This window comes from Magallana gigas, chromosome 10, assembly GCF_963853765.1.
Source record: "Magallana gigas chromosome 10, xbMagGiga1.1, whole genome shotgun sequence".
Classification (NCBI taxonomy): domain Eukaryota; kingdom Metazoa; phylum Mollusca; class Bivalvia; order Ostreida; family Ostreidae; genus Magallana; species Magallana gigas.
The window spans coordinates 19497327-19518351 of NC_088862.1; the positions used below are offsets into that span (position 1 = coordinate 19497327).

At 32.0% G+C, this 21025-nt stretch overlaps 1 protein-coding gene across 2 annotated transcripts; it reads right to left on the reverse strand.

Annotated features, from left to right (window-relative positions):
- Nucleotides 1–909: 909 nt before the first annotated feature.
- On the reverse strand, nt 910–21025 carry LOC105333607 (protein white). Of its 2 annotated transcripts, XM_066073699.1 has the most exons (21): nt 20848–21024; nt 18354–18401; nt 17357–17509; nt 17119–17167; nt 16827–17016; nt 16539–16610; nt 16301–16399; nt 15402–15568; nt 14354–14425; nt 12186–12288; nt 11270–11365; nt 11107–11135; nt 10890–10995; nt 8239–8376; nt 7895–7987; nt 6580–6637; nt 6384–6461; nt 4832–4937; nt 3865–3965; nt 3049–3116; nt 910–2890 (listed from the first exon to the last, which is right to left on the reverse strand). In XM_066073699.1, exons 1-21 carry the CDS (start codon nt 20885–20887, stop codon nt 2789–2791), a joined length of 1968 nt encoding a protein of 655 aa, XP_065929771.1. In that variant the 5' UTR covers nt 20888–21024; the 3' UTR covers nt 910–2788. The 2 variants fall into 2 exon arrangements, with proteins under 2 accessions (XP_065929771.1, XP_065929772.1); XM_066073700.1 differs by lacking the exon at nt 18354–18401 and having other exon boundaries at nt 20848–21025.

The following is a 21025-nucleotide window of genomic DNA, read 5'->3' on the forward strand; positions in this document are numbered from 1 at the left end:
ATCGGAAACCTTTGGCTAGCGAAGAAGGCAATGTTTGAATTTAGGTATTGACAATTAAGGCGTTAATATACAAAATCAATAAGAATGTATTGAAATATTAAAAAGTTATTGGAATCATATCATGGGTTATTTTAAGAATGAACACATTGTGAGTAGATTAATTACTTATTTATTAAAAAAAATATTTTTACTGACAAATATAATGAGACAACAAGAGGTTGATGCTTGATACCAACGTTCTTAAAATCATTATACAGAGAGTATCAAGTACAACTACAAACGTAGTGCACACGAGACGGATGTACTCAGACGGACAAACAGATGGACGCGGAAGGACGCCGGACAGAAAGTGATCACAAAAGCTCACCGGAGCTTTCATCCCAGGTGAGCTAAAACTTTTAATTTTTGCAGCCTACAGAGAGTCTGCTTAACTTATTGCAATATAACAGATCATATTATAATTCATTTAAACATCTTTCCGTTTCGATAGGTTTGTCTAGTATAAAAACATCAATCTCTTACATTTTTTTAAAAAGATTTATTATATAAAATACAAAACAAAGCAAGTACCTATACCATAATATTATTTTATATAAATCTAAAATTCCTTCACTGTTCATACCATTTTATAGTTTGCATTGAGTGTAACAATTTACTTTTACAGGTAAATGTAACTATCAAAAAAATTATTTTCTTGTGAATTTAAGAAAACATGACAGCAACATTCGTATTTCAAAAATTCTGTTAGCCCAGATGTTTGTATAAAATTCCTTTTGCAAACGACTTACTAGTATTCGTACACAGGCACAAGTAAGCATACTGAGTAATTATGTAATTTTATCCTAGATCGTTGCACTACCAATCACAATTTTCACTGATGCTATTAAGTTTGTGTAGCTTACCAGTTGGTGAAGGAAAAATTGAAAAATAAATTTAAAAAGAATAAAAAGCCACTCATTGTAAAGGATAATATTACTACTGATTCATTTATGATATCAAGGGACAGTTTCGGACCTTTTATCTTTAAAATTGAGAACAACTGTACTTGAAGGCTTATGAATGTTGCTAAATATCATGAAAATTTAATGATTTTTAGAGATCACTATTAGTTAGTGTGATGTCTCGTGTTGAAATTGTATGCAATGTGTAGGACCTTATTGTTAAGTACTTGAGATTCAGAATTAAAATGCGAAACATGCGGCTATGACTGTTTGGTAGACTTTACACAGTGATATTGCAAGTAACAGACGGGAGGTAAAATAACACGAAAAGTAGGTGTATGGGTAGGTGGTAAGTTTGAGGTGTCAACTCCGATTCAGTTCTTTTTTACAACATAAACAAACTTGTTGATATCTCGCTTAAACATTTAAAAAAATCGACAACTCATTGGCTTCTGCAAAAAGCGAAAGTACGGCACGTATTGTTTCGCGAATGGTTATTGGAAAAGCCAAGTAGTAATCGATTTCGGATGTTTAGGGAATTCAAATTGGCGCAAGTTTGTAGTTAAACATTTTAAATTAAAAATTAGCTGATGAAGCGAGGCGGTATCCAATATGGCGTCCTCCCTTGTTATTTTTTCCTTCAAGGTACCCACTTTTTTAATGATTTTTTTTCTACACAAGCCCCTAAGGTAAAGATGCAACATGCACATGATACGGATAGTCAACTCTTTGTAAGAATCAGCTGGGGGAGGTGTAAAATACTGCAAATTATAAAAAGAATGGGCGAAATATGAAAGGGTCGAAATCTCAGAAAAACCCACTATTTTACAGGTTCTGACTAGTCATTTTTCTCAGAGATTGGTGATGGGCCAACAAGGAGTGGATAATAGTAAAATTCTGAATAATATAGACGGATCAGCAAGTCACATTTTGTACATTTCTATTAAGTAGAAGTTTGAAGCAGTATAAATCGAAAGGTTGTACATGTATGTACATGTAAACGGAAAAACGGAATATTGGTTACACAATATATGTCATCAATATGAAAACAACAAAGTGCATGTCTCGTGTCTTATAATAGCAGGTTATATATTTTACTTTGTATACTTTTATTGAGGTAAAATTGCGAGAATAACAACCACAACAACAACAACAACAACACAAAATCAATTTCTTATCCCTTGCGAGTGATCCAGTTTAAGTAAAATTTCAACTCAAAAGGGATTTAACTATTTTGATTCAGACTTAGTATGCCATAGTTTCAATAAACTATGTTACATTCCATGTTAATGTTTCTATAGAAGCTTACAGTTGCTTCTTTTAAACAATACATGTAATTGCCCAGACTATTTGTCTAAAGCTTATGCTCTCAAATAAAAACCAATATTAAGATCAGATAAGCATATTTTACAACTGTAAGAAAGTTATCATCAATACTGAAGCTCAATAAGTGATATATCTTTTCCGTCATTCTAAACTAATGGTATTCATTCAACATGCGATTTGTTCTAAGACTCAATAAAAAGGCAGATCTATAATGTTGAAAAAGTTAATTCCAGTGAGAACGTGACAAGCAAAAAATTAAAGTTGAAAGAATTCGAAGAAATATTGGTCCCCTCGTTAAATGCATTCCATCTTCGAATACAGAACATTGAATATTAAAAAAAACAAAGATAAGAAAAAATAACACATAATTAAGAAAAAATTACACAGATTAGACTATTAAATTTACAAAATACTATTCCGATTTGGGATATGAAAGTGAAAACCATAAGACATCAACAATTCAATGAAAACAAAAGTAAACATTTCAAGTCTTTTATAGCACACAATGTTAATTCGCGTTATCAATGCGACCGTTTTGCTCGGAAGAGGAGGATGAGAAAGGCAATGATCCGGAATGCTGCAATCAGAGCAAAGAGCAGTCCAATGTCTAAGTAGAAGTTATCCTGTATGTGAAAAAGGAGAGTTAGTCAAATACATGTATATATACTGTTTCCTTATCATCTGACATATTTTGTATGTCCTGATTTTTTCCCTAAAACAACACTGTATCTAATAGTTTATTCAAAACTTTTATTAAACGAAAATTATGATATACACATACCTTGTCAAAGTTCAATGAGGAGATTACTAATGCACCATTGGAAATGCATGATGAACTTGTTGTGCAGCCTATGGATGAACAACAAAATAAGCATATTGATACCGATTAAGGTGGGATTCTACACCAAAATGTTATTTTATGGATCGTGAAAGTATTATCTCAGTAAAACGATTTCGTTGTTAAAAAAGAAATAAGTTTTTCATAATTTGTACAATTTTTTGGTGTTTTTTTCAGAGAATGAAAACTTATGTTGAGGTGTTTAGTAAGACACTTTTGTGCTTAAAATTAACTGTAAAGATTGTATAATAATAATATTTAATAAAATATCCATAAAACTTTGAACAAGACATTTTATTTTATTTTGTTTTTAATTAAAAATTAATCATGAAAAAAAATATTTACTCTTGTTCAGCAAAAAAACCCCAAAAACCAATCACTCATTTCCTCTCAAAAATACCAAAAAATCTTATGAAAGAATTAAGAGCATATATCTCTCTTTAAATTCAACAGTCAGAAATAACACTTTTACGGTCCATTGACTTTAATTGTAGCATCCCATCTCTAGTAAAACAATGTCATCAGTGGCTTGTCAATGATTTTAGATCGATAAAATAGGCAAATGATCCTGGTCTAACCATAGAACATTTTAAGGCATATTTGATATTGAAGGATATGAATTATCTTTTTGCAATAAATCTATCTAAAAATTGAAATGGTTTTTTTTTCATTTACAGTAAAATTCCCTCAATGGTTTTCCTAATTGTTTATGTGTATGTAAAAGTCAATACATCGATTAACCGGATGAATCACACCTACTTATCTGAGTAACGTCTTCCCACTGGTTGACCACTAATATCTCGTTGCCATAGAAAAACCAGGATATGTATTTCAGCCATACCAGGTAGTCAGGAGTAGATCTATCATAATAACAATGTGGAAAAGGGTTGTAAAGACTTCGGAAATACAATATGTTATTGACGTTTCATCAAAACGCATTTAAGATTGTTAATTTATGAAATGAAATTTGATTCAGACGAGCCTATCAAACACTATATGAATTATGTACAACATTAATTCAATAAGCTGATTAGCCATATTATATGCGTAAATCAAAATTGACGCTCATTATTACACATAAAATCACGATCACTTCACAAGTATTGCCTTCGCGATTTTGAGAAATGTTATCAATTCAATTGTGGTTAAAATTTACTTCCATTTAAAAAACGATGTCTTCAAAAAAATATATCATAATTTTAGATAGTTTGATATGAAAATGCAAGCATAAAAGCAGTGTTTTGAAATCGTGTTTAAACACTTCTAATTAAGAGTTTTTATTTCATGGCCCTTCTTCTTAAATTTTACACCCTGCCGTTATTTCAGTAAAAGAAGTTTTATCACTCATAAAAGGATCTACCTTCCTAACCTTTGGACAAACATTCAAATGATCCCTCAAAGAGGCATTGTGCCATCTATGAGTGATATTGGCTTAGTGCTTCTAGAGATAAACGTATGCCAACAAATACAGAGTGGCTTATTTTAATCAGAAAAACACATTTAAGCCGTCTAATTAGGATATATAATGAAAAGGAGACTATGTTAAAAAAATTTACTAATCATATTTTCAAACTTTTTATAATTTAGGTATGTTAATTTCTTTTTCCTTAACATACGACAATGAACTCAAAGATTTGTAACAGGATCTAAGATATCACAAACCTAAACAATAAATAAACATAAAATTCGATCAAAGATATGTACTTCATTAACTTGCAATACCTACCCACTATTGAGAAAAAATCCTCCAAACAAAAGGAATGGAATCATCAGTGCTGGAGCAATCGCCAAACCGGCAGTAGTGGAGGGGACGGCAGTAGAAATCACGTAACCTTAATGTTCATAAGCGCATGTTAAACATAGAAGTTAATACATTTTTCTTAATGCAAGAACTCTGAACAAAAAATAAATTTCAATAATTTTTTCTAAAAGGAGTATCATTTAAACAGGTCGGGTACACTACCTTATATGGATAGCATTATTTAACACGTGACAGTATTTTCGTCAAACAGATTCTCCAATCCACTGAATGAGTTGCAATGCATGACGGTCTACAACGTGTTTACGATTCAACAGACGCACGTGGTCTTTGTCTGTTCTATTCACAATATTTAATTGCTTGCCGGAATGTTTGTTCATCTTGATTTTTACTTTAGAAGGTAAAAAAGGTGAGATTACGTACCGTTAACTTTGTTCCATGCTCACATTGAAAAATACTGTTGTTTTAGTTGATCAATTGTTGCTTCAAAAATGATCAGTATCAAACGACTGACAAACATACGCATACATGTACAAACAGGTTTTGATAAGAAAAAACTGCACAGTTGTGTATTGGTGACATTATCATTGTGCACTAGAAATAAAAACAGGTAACTGTACGTTTTTAACATACGTGAATAGCCACGGTAGTAGAAATGCACAAATATACAAACGCAGAAGCACAAGCTGTGCAGCATAGATAGTGTTTTGTCCGTTAAGCATTCTGATGAATGTCCCTGAAGAAAATATCAACGCGGATTCTAATATTGTTGTCTTAAATATTGGATATCACGTGAAAAAACGGTACTCGCTGCTTCTAATTCTATAGGACATACCTCTCCCTTGAACATTGACAATGGGGTATTTAAATAAGTTGATATAAGTCCTTATATGCAATATTTTTTAAATGTGAGCATAGAAATTGAAGTTCAGGCATAATTGTCCATATCAATTTCATAAATTCTGAAAAATCATTCAAAATGAGTTTCCAAAGGACAATTCAAAATGGTAAATATTTTCAATACGCTTTGTATACACTGAAACTTGTAGTAGCCCACAATACCTTGCAACTCATTCACCTGATTGGTTTGTCGATAAAAGTAAACAGATGGCTAATTTAGCATGCAAATTTATGCCGACGTCACAAAATATAGTGGTCTCGACCTGTTAAATGACCTCTTACTATTTCATACAAACATATCTTTAACTTTACGTACACACCATAAAATCTGTATTGTTTTTAATCTCACAAATCCAATTCATGCGCGGATCCAGAAAATTTTTCCAGGGGGGGTCCGAAGGATAATTGTGTTTGCCAGGGGGAGGGGGGGGGGGGGGGTCCGAGGCATATTTTCGCGATAATTTTACTATGTAAATTTAATAAATTTTCATTTTCCAGGGGGGGTCGGGACCCCCCCGACCCCCCCTCTAGATCCGCGCATGCAATTTATTTCAGAAGTAATTTCTGTACACTGTTAGTTTAACAATGTTGGAAGAACGTTGCAATAAATTCAATATACCAAACGAAGCTGCAGCATTCGATACCAGTATGGAAATGCCCGTGGCTACGAGGAATGCATCTGCATCGCGGATTAATCCTTAAAGAAAAACAAATTATTAATCACGGTGCAGTAAAATACTGCTTTCTTTGCATGTTGACTGACAGGGAAATAATTTGAATTAAATGAAAGCTCACAAAAAATTCAAAAAACTTACCACTCATCCAGTATAATATGGACATGAATATGATTGGAATGATGATTAGAAATGGAATCTGAAAAAGGAATACCGTTTCAAAGAATAAAGTCACAAATTTTTCACGGTGTATTTTACATTTTGTAATGGTTATAATACTTAAATGAGCTAATTTGTAATGGTCAACCATAAATTAAATGCATTTTGTAAAGACTCAATTAAATTACACATCCTGTACATAATAATGTATAATACATGGTAACAGCATATTTTTGTATACATTTAAGTTGCTTGATAAAAAAATATAACATTTTAAGCAAAATAAGGTGTGACAAACAATAATCAAAGTACTGAAGTACTGACGGGAGTTGTTTTTATCGATTATCATTTATTTTAAAATTAACTTATCTTGCATGGCAATTAATTTCCAGTCTGTATTTGAATTACGCTTTTTTTTATTACATGAATTTTTAGAACTCTAGTCTCGTTCAACCACACGCTCGGCTGTCTCCGTTCATCTCCGACAAGCAAGAGAGCCTCTCTGCTTGTAGAAAATTTACGGAGACAGCCGAGCGTCTGGTTGAACGAGGCTTTATTAAACTCTGGCGTACGAACACATGAGACTACAAAAATATCTAAACTGTTCGTATTATATAAAATCTGACTATTTTAAAAGTGTTTGAAGATAAGTTTCCTTGAAAAACAATGCTTGAGCATACATTACATCGAAATTTTCTATTTTTTTTAAGAACTAAGTCTTGTCAGCGGTGATGATTTGTGCTTAGGTCCAAACACTGTTTCACTTTCGGTTTGCCAGAGTAACTGCATAGGAGAGTTGATTAAAATCAACTCCCAAAAAGTGGCATAGGAGAGTTGATTAAAATCAACTCCCCAAAAGTGGTTTATCATGTCTGTTAAAACTTGCAAAAAGAAAATGATCTAATTTTAATTCAGTTTTGCACACACAAAAATAATTTTAAAAAGCACGACACGAGCCATGTTTACAAACCGAAACGTAGGCACTGTGTCCCACTTAAAACTCGACCGCCGACATTCAAATTGTGGTTATCTATCAAAATTACCATAGAAAATTATTAAAATCGTGGCCATGCCCCTTTACACATAATAACGACCGGCAAACGTCAATTATTGTGTTCGATTGAGAAGGAGTAGTGCATATAATCCCTTGAAGTAAATATCAAGAATTTTGGCATCCTTCCAAGAATATCAGGGAATATATGGAAGACAAAAACCCGTCTGGTTATAACAATCATACGCTTTCGTACGTCTGTAGATAAACAGTGATTTACGGATTGACAGCGGTAGGTTATCTTACCTCAACGAGAGTCTTGCTTAAGTAGTACACCGCGACATTGTATAACCCCGTCCCGTACTCCCGCATGAATACCGGAACTTCTAGTGGGAACACCTACAATGATATAATTAATATGATGATCAATATACGGGATTCGAAATACACACATAAAATATTTTATTTTAAACTTGAATTTTATAGTTGTAAAACAAATAATTAAATTGATTTGTATGAACAAGTTTAACGGTGCCAGTTACGTTAGATAACGACGAAATATATATGTACTGTGTAATAATCAAGTCAAGTCATTCGAATTAATTTCCAATCGGGTGAATCGTTTGTTTCCTTATCATATTGTTTCTTACATTGAGGACGCCAAAAACATGGGTGAAGCTGAGGTTGGTGATGATTATAAATATGACTCCATTGATGTTCATGATGTCCTGTTGGTCATAGCTATCACTTGTTTTGAGATAGACCAACCCAAGAACCAAGGCAAAAAACTGAAACAATATAAACATGATGCAATTATTACATGTAGGTTATTATGTAAAATAGTTTTTAATGAATATCAAGACTAAGAAATAATATTTGAGTCAGGTATCTAGTACCACGTATGTTTCTCATATTTTGGATTTAACGTCGTTGATACTGTTGATAAATTATTCTTTAAAATATTTTTTATGTCCATTTCTGAGTTCTACACATGATATCAAGCAAGAAATCGCTTCTTATATACAAGAAAATTGATTAATAGATGTAATTTTTGTTTACTGACATAGACATAATTTGATTATCTTTTCATGAATGTGAAAGTATTTGATTGGTTTTGTATTAAAAACAGGATATAAAAAAAATAAATATTTTATGATTTATTCATGATAGAAAACCGATATTTTTGGGGTTTGCTTAAGGTACCTCATTACACCTAGACTTGTACTTTTTAAGACACTACGTCACAAGATGGCGATTTAAATGTTTTTTTAACTGTTTATATCGTTCGATTGGGTTGAATAGCGTCGTAGCTCAGTGGTTAAAGTGTTACATTAAAAGTTTAAAATCGAAGATTTCTAAACTTATAGTACTGGGCTGCTGAACCGCAGATCATGAATTCGAATCCTCCTGGAGCTTTTGCTCATGTTTACTGAATTAAATTTTCAAAAAATGTAATTTTTCATCCAAAATTGCACATTTTTTTGCCTATTTGACTTTAATATCTTCTTATCCATTATGATATTTATCATAATCAAGTAATTTTCTGCTGATTTGAGAAAATATTTCAAGGTGTAGTGAGCCACCTTAATTTTTTAAGTATTTAGTGATTGAAAGTCAAATCACATGTTTCTGGAAGAGAAAGAAAACAACTGTTTTTACACTTAGGCCAAAAAAAATTAATCATTAGTTTCTCGGGCCAAAATTTTGAAATTTTGATGAGGCAGGCAGGTTTTTTTTTTTTTTTTTTTTTTTTTTTTTTTTTTAAAGACAAAATTTACAATGACAGTAACCCATATTATATGATTTATTTGTGTACTCATTAACAGATATTCATCAAGCTCATATATTGCAAAGTTTAAACATTTGTTTTAATTTGTTCTTTTTAGTTTAAACTGTTCTGTTTCCTTTTATAAGGTTGAGTTTTTACGTATGAAGAAACAAGACAAATGGTTTATGCACCTGCTTCATTTTGTGGCCCATCTTTCCCCTCCACAGTAATAACAGAAGTCTAAACTGAAATAGGGGACTTCTTATGGCATTTTACTAGTTGAATTTGCCATAAAAATTTATTAAATAAAGCATTCATTTGGGGGTGTTTTCTTATCAATCTTCAGTGCCTTGAGGACAGAAATCAAGGAAAAGTAAATAAGTCATCATAAAATTTTCAAACAATACATGTGTCCTTTAATCCTGTTTCTATGCAATATCACAGAGGCTTCAATTTCTAAAGATAACAAAGAAATTTCAGTGGTTGTGTTAACAGGGACCAACCCAGAGCAAACTTAGTTTAGGGAGACTTCACTTCTGAAGTTCTGCCTCACAGAAAAATAGGGAGAAATTTGAGAAATCAGGTAGATTTCCATTCTTTGACAATGGCATAATGCTAATGATAATACATTTATACACAGATTCAACCTTTATTTGAATTTGATTAGAAGCAAGTCAATTAAAAATAAAACAACTCCTAAAAAAATTTAAAATCTTATCCAATTTTTTTAATTTAATTTATTATGTGTATTCATACATTTTGTAGCTGAAATATTTCGTAATTGTGTTGGCTAAATGACAAATAAAATCAGTCTATGTGTTAAGGTGTATTTTGGAGGTATTAGTCCAACCCTTTAACCCAATTACAACCGTCATATAGTTGGTTGTACAGAATTTTTTAGTTAAAGATAACTGTAGACAAACGGTTTCATGATTATTTTAGCACTAACTTTGCATAGTTATTAATTAATTACAAGTTACCAACTGATTGTAATATCAGCACCTAAAGTTATAAACATCGGTTGTAATTTTCAGTGCACAGTATGTGGTTGCATCAACCGTATTTATAACCTCTGAAGATAAGACAGTCGCTAGTTATTAATCACAACAGGGGTTAACTTAGGCTATGAAAATGTCTTTTGAATTAGATGATTATCATTTTATTGCATTTGAAGTTAACTTTCACGATCGTGAACTCAGAATACAGGGCAACTTCAACCTCTCTTTCTGAGGAAATTCTGGCGAAGTTACCGACCACAAAGCGAGTAATTATATTTACATAAAGTTGTATTTAGCCCAGGTAGCCCCCTAGGTTGGTCACTGGGTAGATGTTTCAGATAAAATAACGTTTTTCACTGACAGAGACAAGCATTTGTTCTGTGCGTTTGTTTACATAGATTCCATAATAGAGAAAACAGAAAATGATAAGATATAAAAAATCCGGAAAAATAACGATAAAAAAGTTTGATGCGGCGATGATTTTACTGATGCGGCGGTGCCTGAGAAACAAATCATTATTTTTTTTTGGCCTTACTATAGTTTGGGCAAACTTGATTCGAACCACCATAGGATCTCGTATATTAGTCACCCAACTCCTCCAAAATACAGACTTTACTTGTTGAAATATTGAAGCTTCGTACCTGTATATAATAAGCAAGATTAAGGTTATCATAAAGCTCATGTTATAACGTATTTAATCAAATTCAGATCCTTCTGAAAAAGAGTAAACGGAACAAAATACCCATACATACCTTGAGCTATCCGTCAAGGTTTCCATCATCTACAACGATAAGATTTCTGTATCTGAGTAAGTTTACGTTACCGTTTCACTACAATATTAATAACATATGAGAGAGAGAGAGAGAGAGAGAGAGAGAGAGAGAGAGAGAGAGAGAGAGAGAGAGAGAGAGATACCTGTTTTAAATGTTCCTCCGGATGATTTGCCAGCTCGTCTGTCTTCGATTTTATTTCTTTATATGCTGACGAAGCTTCAAAGTTGTCGCAGATTTTCTACAAGATACATAGAGACATATGTATGACATACAATAATTTACGGATATTTAATTATTTTATTAGATTCACTAGTTCACTGGAATGAAGATGTTGTATTTTTGTTAACTTTGAAGCTGCTTGGCTGGGGTTTATATTAAATTTTATGTAAGATTTGTTTAGTATGAATATTATAAAAGGCATCAAAGGGATTTTTCGCTCTCATTTAAGTCATATTTCAACTAGAAAATAACAGACAAAGTTTGTTTACAAAATATATAAATAGGCTATATAAAAGGCTATCGCTTTTTCGCCCATAATTAAGACTCACCCACGACGTCGATGTGTGTAATATGCTAATATTACAATTTTGACATTCGCTATTAATATTTCAAAAATATTTTGACAAATCAAGAAAAAAATTTTGTACATTTTTTCACAAATCTTTCAGATTTTTTTTTAGCAGTCGATGTATATAATGCGGGTTAAATAAACCAAATCAATCGAAACCAAATGGTTTCCTTTCCTTAAGGTAGTATGGGAACCTCCATCTTGTGACGTACTTCCTATTGAAATGATAACAGTGTAGCACAAATTGGTTAAGGCGTTAACGTCTGTAAGTCAAGACTTCGAATCTCGCTGGGCCTTTTATAATGTTTACCTTTCCGGACATTTTTTAAACATATTTTTTGGTCAAATATTGTAAAATTTGAAATTTCAAATGGCCAAAAAATCGGACCAAGCAGCGTTTATACTGAATTGAATTTGGGACATGATTGTATGAGAAAAAAACGATGTATATATCAAACGAGATTGTTCATATCTTAAAGGATATATTTACATTGACTTTTTCTCTGCATTGTTCCTCCCGACCAGGTTCAATGGCTAGGGTGATGACAAAATGATCTGCTGGGTTGTAGTTGATCGGACAAGTATGACCATTGCTGTCAATTTGAAAAAAAAGATATGCTTAGCCACTGTTTCATTATTTTGAATGCTTAACATATTTATATATAATGGTTATAGCAATATATTTACATCTACCAAGTATGATTCCCTCTATTTCTTACGGAAACTTATAGTTAATTCATAGCTCTATAGAAACAGCCAGACTGAAATCTACACGCCCCATTTATCGATTGGTCGAAATCTACAGCAGCTGAAACTGACAAGAAAATGACAGGACAGATATCGACACGCCCTGTTTATCAATTGGTCCAAACCTATAGCGACCTAGGAAAAATCCCGAACTGCACGAAATAATCAAGACGATGTCAGACTCAAAGTCTCACAGGAGACGATTTGGCTGTTTCTTTTAGCTAACTTACGTACATTAACAGTAATTAAGTGAATTTTACTTATTTTTCTTAATCAATTTATCAATTAGCTTAAAGAAAGATGTTAATATAAACAATAAAATACTTTCTTTGATGATTCAATCGGGTTATGAAGGTAGTGATCATTGCAGAAAAAATTTACATAACCCGCTAACGCGGGTTATGTATTTTTTCTGCAATGTCACTACCTTCATATCCCGAATGAATCACCAAAGAAAGCATTTTATTGTTTAAATATGCTATATAAAATTAAAATACTATATGTGAAATGCACATTTTGCTGATGAACTCAAAATGTTCGCAAAACAGAATAAATTCATGCAAGAGTTGGATTTTCATGAGAATAAAAGTCCAACAAAGTTTATAATGACCCTTAAATGAAAAGATTTTTTTTCTTGCAGAGAAACCATTTGTACAACGTGGAGTAGCCCCCCTCCCCCCCCCCCCCCCCGCATTGTGTCACAAAATTAACCCTCTTTCCCCGAATTTATGCTTAAATTCAAGAAGCCTGGATATACACTTAATGAGAATGATTTGCACAACATTCAGCATTTTGAATTTTTAGAAGATTTTATAAGATTTTTCTCTATTTATTCTTGTGTAAAAATTCAACAACATCCATTGTGGCCCACTATACCCCCGGGAACCATGACAGCTTTCTTTAGTTCACGAGGATGCTTCCATACGAGTATCATCTTATCTGGCCGAATGATGTTTCAAGAATTTAAAAAAATATATTTATTTACATCCAAATGGAAAAAGAAAATTTTAAAAGATTGTTTTCTTTGTTTAGGCCTATGTTAAATCTTCAACATCCCATTGTGGTTCCATCCTACCTCAGAAATCGTGATTTATAAAAACTTGAATCTACACTTCCTGAGGATGCTTCCACACAAGTTGCAGCATTTCTAGTGAAATGATTTTTGATACGAACATTTCAAAAGATATTTGTTTCCATCCTTACATCGGGTGTCATGATTGAATAAACATAAGTTTGAAAAAAAAATGAAGATACACTAACTGAAAATGTATCCACACTAGTTTCAATTTTTTTGGCTTAATCGTTTTGAGGAAATTTTTTTGAAAAATATCAGCAAATTTTCAGTAATTCTTAAAAGAGCGATGCCCTTCATTTAACAAACCTGAATTCCGTTTACCCAATGAATAATATTTTGGGTTACGTTGGTTGAAATTTGCCTAGTAGTTCTGGAGAAGAAGTCAAAAATGTGAAAAGTTTAGAGACAAACATATGAACTGACGGACAAAAAGTGATCAGAAGGTTCACTTGAGTTTTTAGCTCAAATTCGCAAAAAAATATATACTGTAATTCAATTCAAATATTATTAAAAATCAACAACATGGAAAATACTTTTTTTTAAATTTAAATGGTATCTAAATTGATGAATATTATTAAATGTAACACTGGGGATTTTCATATTTCATCATATTACATATCTGCTAATTGTTAAAAATTGCTGGTTGCTTCGTAAAGAGATATAGGACTGCTGATTAAATTGTAGTTTCCACTATAAACAAAAAAAGCTAAATCTTGATATTACGAAAATCACATATTTGTCTTTTTCAAAAAGTTATAACAATTGTGTGACCTACAATGCATTGTTTAACACCATTTATGTAAAAGAAATTCACAATAAACGATTATATAGCAGACCTTTTGAAGAAATTCATAGCGTCATTTACTGATCCTGAGAATGCCACTCGTCCTTCTGCCAGCAGGAATACTCTACAATGTAAGGTATTATCGTAAAAATCACAATTACAGATGAGAGAGAGAGAGAGAGATTTTCAGTCTTTTCTACTCAATATGCATAAAGACACACCAAAAGAGCCCGGCTTTCAGTACTTCAGTACTTTGATTATTCTGTGTAGCCTTATTGTAAAACACCAAAGATTTATAGGTTCATGAATACAATATTCCGAGTATTTCACCATTACAATATGCTAAGTAAGTACGTTTAAACACAAATACATCATTAAAGAGACATGATCACGAAGTAAGACATTTCTAATAGTCAACCATAACTTGAGTGCCAGTCGTCGAGTTTAAAGTGAGGTAAAGAGTGCACATTTTTCTGTGACATTTTGATAAAAAGAAAATTCCAGTTAATTCCAGTTTTAGACCCAAAATGAATCTGACAGTCGCTAAGAGCTGTTAATTTGTTTTTAAAACGATTAAACTGATAAAAAGGTGGCTTTAAAGGAAGTTTTAACGGTAAATTGAACCAATGTAAGCAAAAACATGGTATGAGCCTTGTTTACGTAACAAGAATTTTAAGCTTTGTTTCTTGCTTATAACTCTACGACTGACACTCAAATTCCGGGTGATTATTCGAAGTATATTACCAAAGCATTGTCTAATAAAAAAAAAATATTGACCAACATCCTGACCATGCCCCTTTAAGTTCAGTCATCCCAAGATCTTTACTGTCCACTATTATTTCATATTTTTATTTCTTCCAACATTTTATCAATATTTTCCAGCCTAAACTTTTTAAAACGATGTCTTGATGCTATAGTGAATTAATTTTTTAAAGAAAATTTATATGTAACTTAAAAATTAATAATATGTACACTGTATATTATATAGGGATTTAAAAAATTTTAACTTAGGATGTGACAAATGCTAGGAAATCAAATAACAAACTATTATTGCCGATTATATCTGTTAACTATTATAAGAACGCTTTGTCTGTACATACTCGTCAAACAACTCAAAGACGTCAGAGGACGGTTGGTGAATGGTGCAGAGGATAGTCCTCCCCTGCTTTACCAGTGACTTTAAGGACTGGATAACGTTGTGAGCCATAAATGAATCCAAACCGGAAGTGGCCTCATCACAAAACATAAGCGGTGGGTTGGTCAAAAGCTGATAAAATCATTAGAATGATGTGTAAAATTGGCAAACCTTAACTATGTTCCAAGTATTGTACAAGTTGTAAAATTCATAATACATATATACCAATAAAACATCATCATTACATCAAAAGTCCTTACAAAAAATCGAAATTGTTGTAGAGGTGAGATATATATATATATATATATATATATATATATATATATATATATATATATATATATATATATATATATATATATATATATATATATATATCTCAAAACTTTTATCTTTCTAATAATTTTAACTAAATCATTTGTCGCAACATTTTTCAATTACGTTAACGTTACTTCTCATCTTTCTAAAGATTTGGTCAACATACAAGATACAAGATATCTTATTTACCAACCAAGGGCCTCGAAAGGGAATTCAAAAATTTAAGCATTATTTTACAATTTACAATTTTAATAAGCAGTTATATAAATAGCAAGGCTACTTTGTATTCGGTGTCAATGATCACAGACAATACCAGAGTCAAGTGTCCAAATGAATGTCAATGATCATAAGACAATTCAAATATGTTACGCTACATCATGTTCATACATGTACATGTATTTATACATTTTAATGGCTTTTCTAAATTGTCTGTGTTTTCATTATTCAAAATTAATATCATATAAAAAAAAATTAATGGATATGTAAAGAGGCTATAAATGTTCAAAAATTCAAGATTAAAATAACCTAAACCAACGTTCATTTTACCTCAGAGGCAAATGACAGTCTCTTCATCTCTCCACCAGAAATCCCTTTGGTTTTGCCTGGCGTTCCGATCATGGTGTCAGCACATTTTTTGAGACCCAGCTTCACAAAATGAGCAAATTAAGTATTGTATTTTTGTAATATAAATAGTACTAAAACATGTATGCTTTAATTGGCAGTAGAAAGTATCAATCATTATGATATCAATTTCAACAATACTGGTACGATACAAAATGCATACTTCTTGAATAATTTCTTCGACTTTCTGTAGCCTTTCCTCTCGGCTTTTGCTCTTGTCCATTCGCAACAATGCCTAAATAATTATCAATAGAATATTCTTAATTAATAACGACGTGATCAGTACTTTGTTTACTTTAAACAAGCCTAATTTCCTACCCTTTCCTTCTAACGCTAACAATATTTTACTTTTTGGAAAATATTATTAAAACTTAAGTGAGGCAAAAACAAAAATAAGATTTATCACACAACTATGAACATATGACTTTTTAAAATTGATACTTGGGCGTACTCTAAACGTGAGTTGCTCTCTGACTGTCATAGTTCCCACGAACAAATCGTCCTGTTGGACATAGGCTGATATGTTGGATATCTTGGATTTATCCACTTTGACTCCGTTTACTCGGATCTCGCCATCTAATTTTAAATCCCCACTATTCCTGAACGTTAGAACATTCATCAGTGTTGATTTCCCTGCTCCGCTATATAAAATCAGTAGAGATTGATTGACACGATTCGACTGGAAAATAATTTTGATCAAATATTTGCATACACGCTGACGTTTGCTGAAAAAATAGTCCTACCTGGATCCCATGAAGGCTGTGAGCTTGCCTGGTTTGATCATTCCGCTCACTGAAATTTAATACAAACATGAGAGAGAGAGAGAGAGAGAGAGAGAGAGAGAGAGAGAGAGAGAGAGAGAGAGATCATAATTTTCATTTTTTTATTTTATATCTTAAGGTTGTTGATTAATGTCTTCGTTATATTTTTCAGTTCACTGAAGCCTTAGTTTCGTTGTTGTTTAATTCGAAGTGATTTTACCATTTTTCAAAATGTGTTTAGAGGGCACTGCGTTTCCTCTGTTACAGCATCCTTTCTTTGGAATGGAATAAACGTTGACATCTTTCCAGGTCAATGTCACTGGGTCCAAGTGATCCGTGGAACTCTCCTGTCTCTGGCGACCGAGCTCTGGATCTGATGGTTTAAAACGCACAAAGTGAGGTATTATATAAATAGTGCCTGTTTGGGAGGGGAAGAGTAGTAATTGACGCCCCGAGGAAACCATTGTCAACCGACGCGAATCGGAGGTTGACAATGTTTTTCGAGGGGTGCCAATTTCAACTGTTATCCTCCCAAACATGCACTATTTTTTATTATACTGAATGTCTTAATTTCAGAGAGTTTTTTTTATCGCTTTTAAAGAGAACTGACGTGAATTCTAAGGCGAATCGTACGCGCATAATTTACGAGCATGTAACAATTCGTTGTGTTACCCGTTGCTAAGTGCGTTAATAAAGCAGAGGGTAATAGAACGGATTATCAACTGCGTCTAAACCAATCAGATTTCAGTATTTAACATGAAAGTATAATAATGTTTATAAACACACGTCGCTATATTTAATTGATTTAATAATAACTTCCATCTTCTTAGACAAGGAATTCAACTATAGCAAATTACAAAAGCGTCTAGAAAACCATGGATTAACCTTATTTCAAAAAATTAAATTAAAAAATGCTGCATTGATTAGAAAACAGTGCATTTTATCTGACTATATGAAAGTATTAAAAACTACAGAAAGGTTTTCGTGCGTTGGTTAGAGTGATCAATGAAAACTAAATGAATGGGTGCATCTAAAGGTTAATACTCAACCAACCGAAGAAATCCCATTGTTATTAAAAAAATCTAAAGAACTCCAACTGATGGACTTTATTGTGATAGAAACAACAAAACAATTAAACTATTAGGGTGAAATGAATAGATAAAATAATAGTAATGCACAAAAGAAAATGACTGTATAAATGAAAAACTACATCAAACCTTCTGGGTGGATCTTATTATCTTTTGGTCCTCCGTCAGTCGTAATGACTGTAACAATGTCAAAAGGGAATTGATATAAGTTGGATGTTTTGGTTGGTATAACAAATCCATTATATTTTGTATTCACAATATACTGCACATGTGTTAAATAATAATGCCGGGATTTCGAAATTTAGATTTCAGTTTGCATTTTAAGTTGACCGACTTTGGTTTCCATTGCGCGACTGTTTTGAGCAATCTAGTAAAACAGAATGTATTTATACCTTTTAAGATTTTTTGTTGTTTTTCGTCGTTTGGTATTTGAGCGTTGCCATTGTGCTTTTTATGACGTTATGATAAAATTAAGCTTTGTACGAATACGTTCCAAGAAATGACATAAAAAAAGTAAAAACTATACGCCCTAGATATTTGACACACAGAAATATGTTACCATCACCATATGTTTTTTTTATTTTTGTTAGAAAAAACTTGTACCAATCTACATTTGCTATACTCCAAATATACAGCAAAATTTGGTAATATTTTGGGGTAATCCCCATTAAAACCTAAATTGTAAAATTAATTTTTTTATTCTGTTTCAAAGTGCGGAAAAGTTAATCTCTTATATATTCCTATAATAGATGTACCTAAATTTTGAGAAAAAGAACCAGATGGTATATTTTCTTGAAATTTCGCAAATATACTAAAGTTAGTGTTTTTTATATATTACATATGGTTAAACTACTTTTGTAGTTTTTATGCAAATCCAAATCGACCTCCTTAGATTTAGCATTTGATACTAATACAAAAAAGCTGTATAACGAAATTTCAAGGATTGGAAAACAGACAGTGCCTGTAAATTAAGATCAAATACAAAATAGAGCACTAGTGTGACGTAAAACATAGATAAAAATGAAAACCGGTTCATACCACTTAAAATAATTCCGAAGCTTTAAGTAAAAATCATCTCCTTAAATAACGATATTTTGATAAAAATTTCGATTTGATCGACTTTCAGAAGATACACCCTTTTAATTTATTTGATTTAACACAATTATTCCGTCGAGTTTGCTTGACACCTTAACTTTTATGTAAGGTTTTAAAGTTGAATAACTAAAAACAGTATGAACAGCAGGGGTTAGCATTACAACATTTTACTTTAACAAGGATAGCTTTTTAAAAAGCTAAGAAAGTCAGCCAGCGGAATTTTGATTTTTAGATCAAAAGTGAATACACTATCTGTTGAATTACATAATTTATATATACTAGTTTCCAGAACAATCAAAACGGGCGGGTGTACATTTAGTCTGCATACTTATTTTATAACTGAATGCGAGGAGACAAGCGTGTAGCGGTATATGATCCTTTTTAAAGTAATCTACAGCGACTGTGCATGTTGTATTTTTAAATTGTAACTTTGCAAAGACTGCTCTCTGAAATATAGGTCCCTCGTCGAAAACCACTGTTATATCCTCTCCAAATAAACGTATGCGGACCCCAAACCGTGGCTGCAGACGATACCCGTGGAATGTCTTCCATTACAAAAGCGTGACTGGTGATGCGCAGTTTGATTTAGAAACTATTCAGTTTCATAACTTATTCGAATTTCTCAAACACGTACTGTCTAATTCCTTCCCAGAATTCCAATTTACGCACGCGCATTTGCAGTTTCATCCTAACTTAATTAGTCAGCCCGTGGGCTGACTAAAAAGTTATCACATTCATGTTGAGTGCGAGTTTATAGGACATTTTTATGCTTCGATCAAAACCAAAATGAGCTTAATTCATTTCTCATATATTTCATTTTGACGTCGTTGTGTAACTGTCACCTAAGAAACTTGAGAAGTGGACATAGTTTTAGAGTAAAACAGCGTATTATTAAGAGAGTCTGAAAGTTTTTCAGCCAATAAAAAAATAACCATAACAATGTGATTTTTTACCTTAGAAACATTATTACCGGGTTGACAGTGTGAAAATATGTATAAACTATATCAGCGACACAAATATCTAATGTTTATTGAATCACTTACAATTATAACATAACTAAATCTATAATTATTTCGGTATTTTAGAGACTTTCATTTAGATCAAAATGAAAAAAAATAAATTTTAAGTGTAAAAAGGTCCCAAAATAAATTTTATTTCCCTGATTTTTCGTTGACACTACCCACAAAAATATTTTACAAAAAACTAATTTACTCTGCCTAAAATACCAACGATATAGTTCACTAAGGCGAGACTTAAAATTTCATTGCAATCTGTAAAATAAAGTTAATATATTTATTTAAATACGGTGATTTTGACAATTCTTTTTTTTTAATCCCTTCGCTTTACCAGAAGATCGATTGACATACTTTGCCTCAAGGTCCTCATCGTTGATTATATTAAATTTGTTATCTTAACAGTGCTTTATGAATTAATCTTGTATGTATAATATAAAATGATATAAATTTAATGAATAACTATCCAAATAAAGTCTTTTAAAATACATTACATTGTATGAATATATACATACCTTCTGGGGAATATCCCTTGTTTGTGAATGAACCATTCATGGTAAAACGTTTAACAGAATTAAAACAACCAAGCGATTCCGCACTGAAATATCAACGTTTCATTCCATTTAGTGACCTTTTGTAATATAATAGATTTATTGCGCTCTTGGTTGGCACGACAAATACCAGGCCACCCGA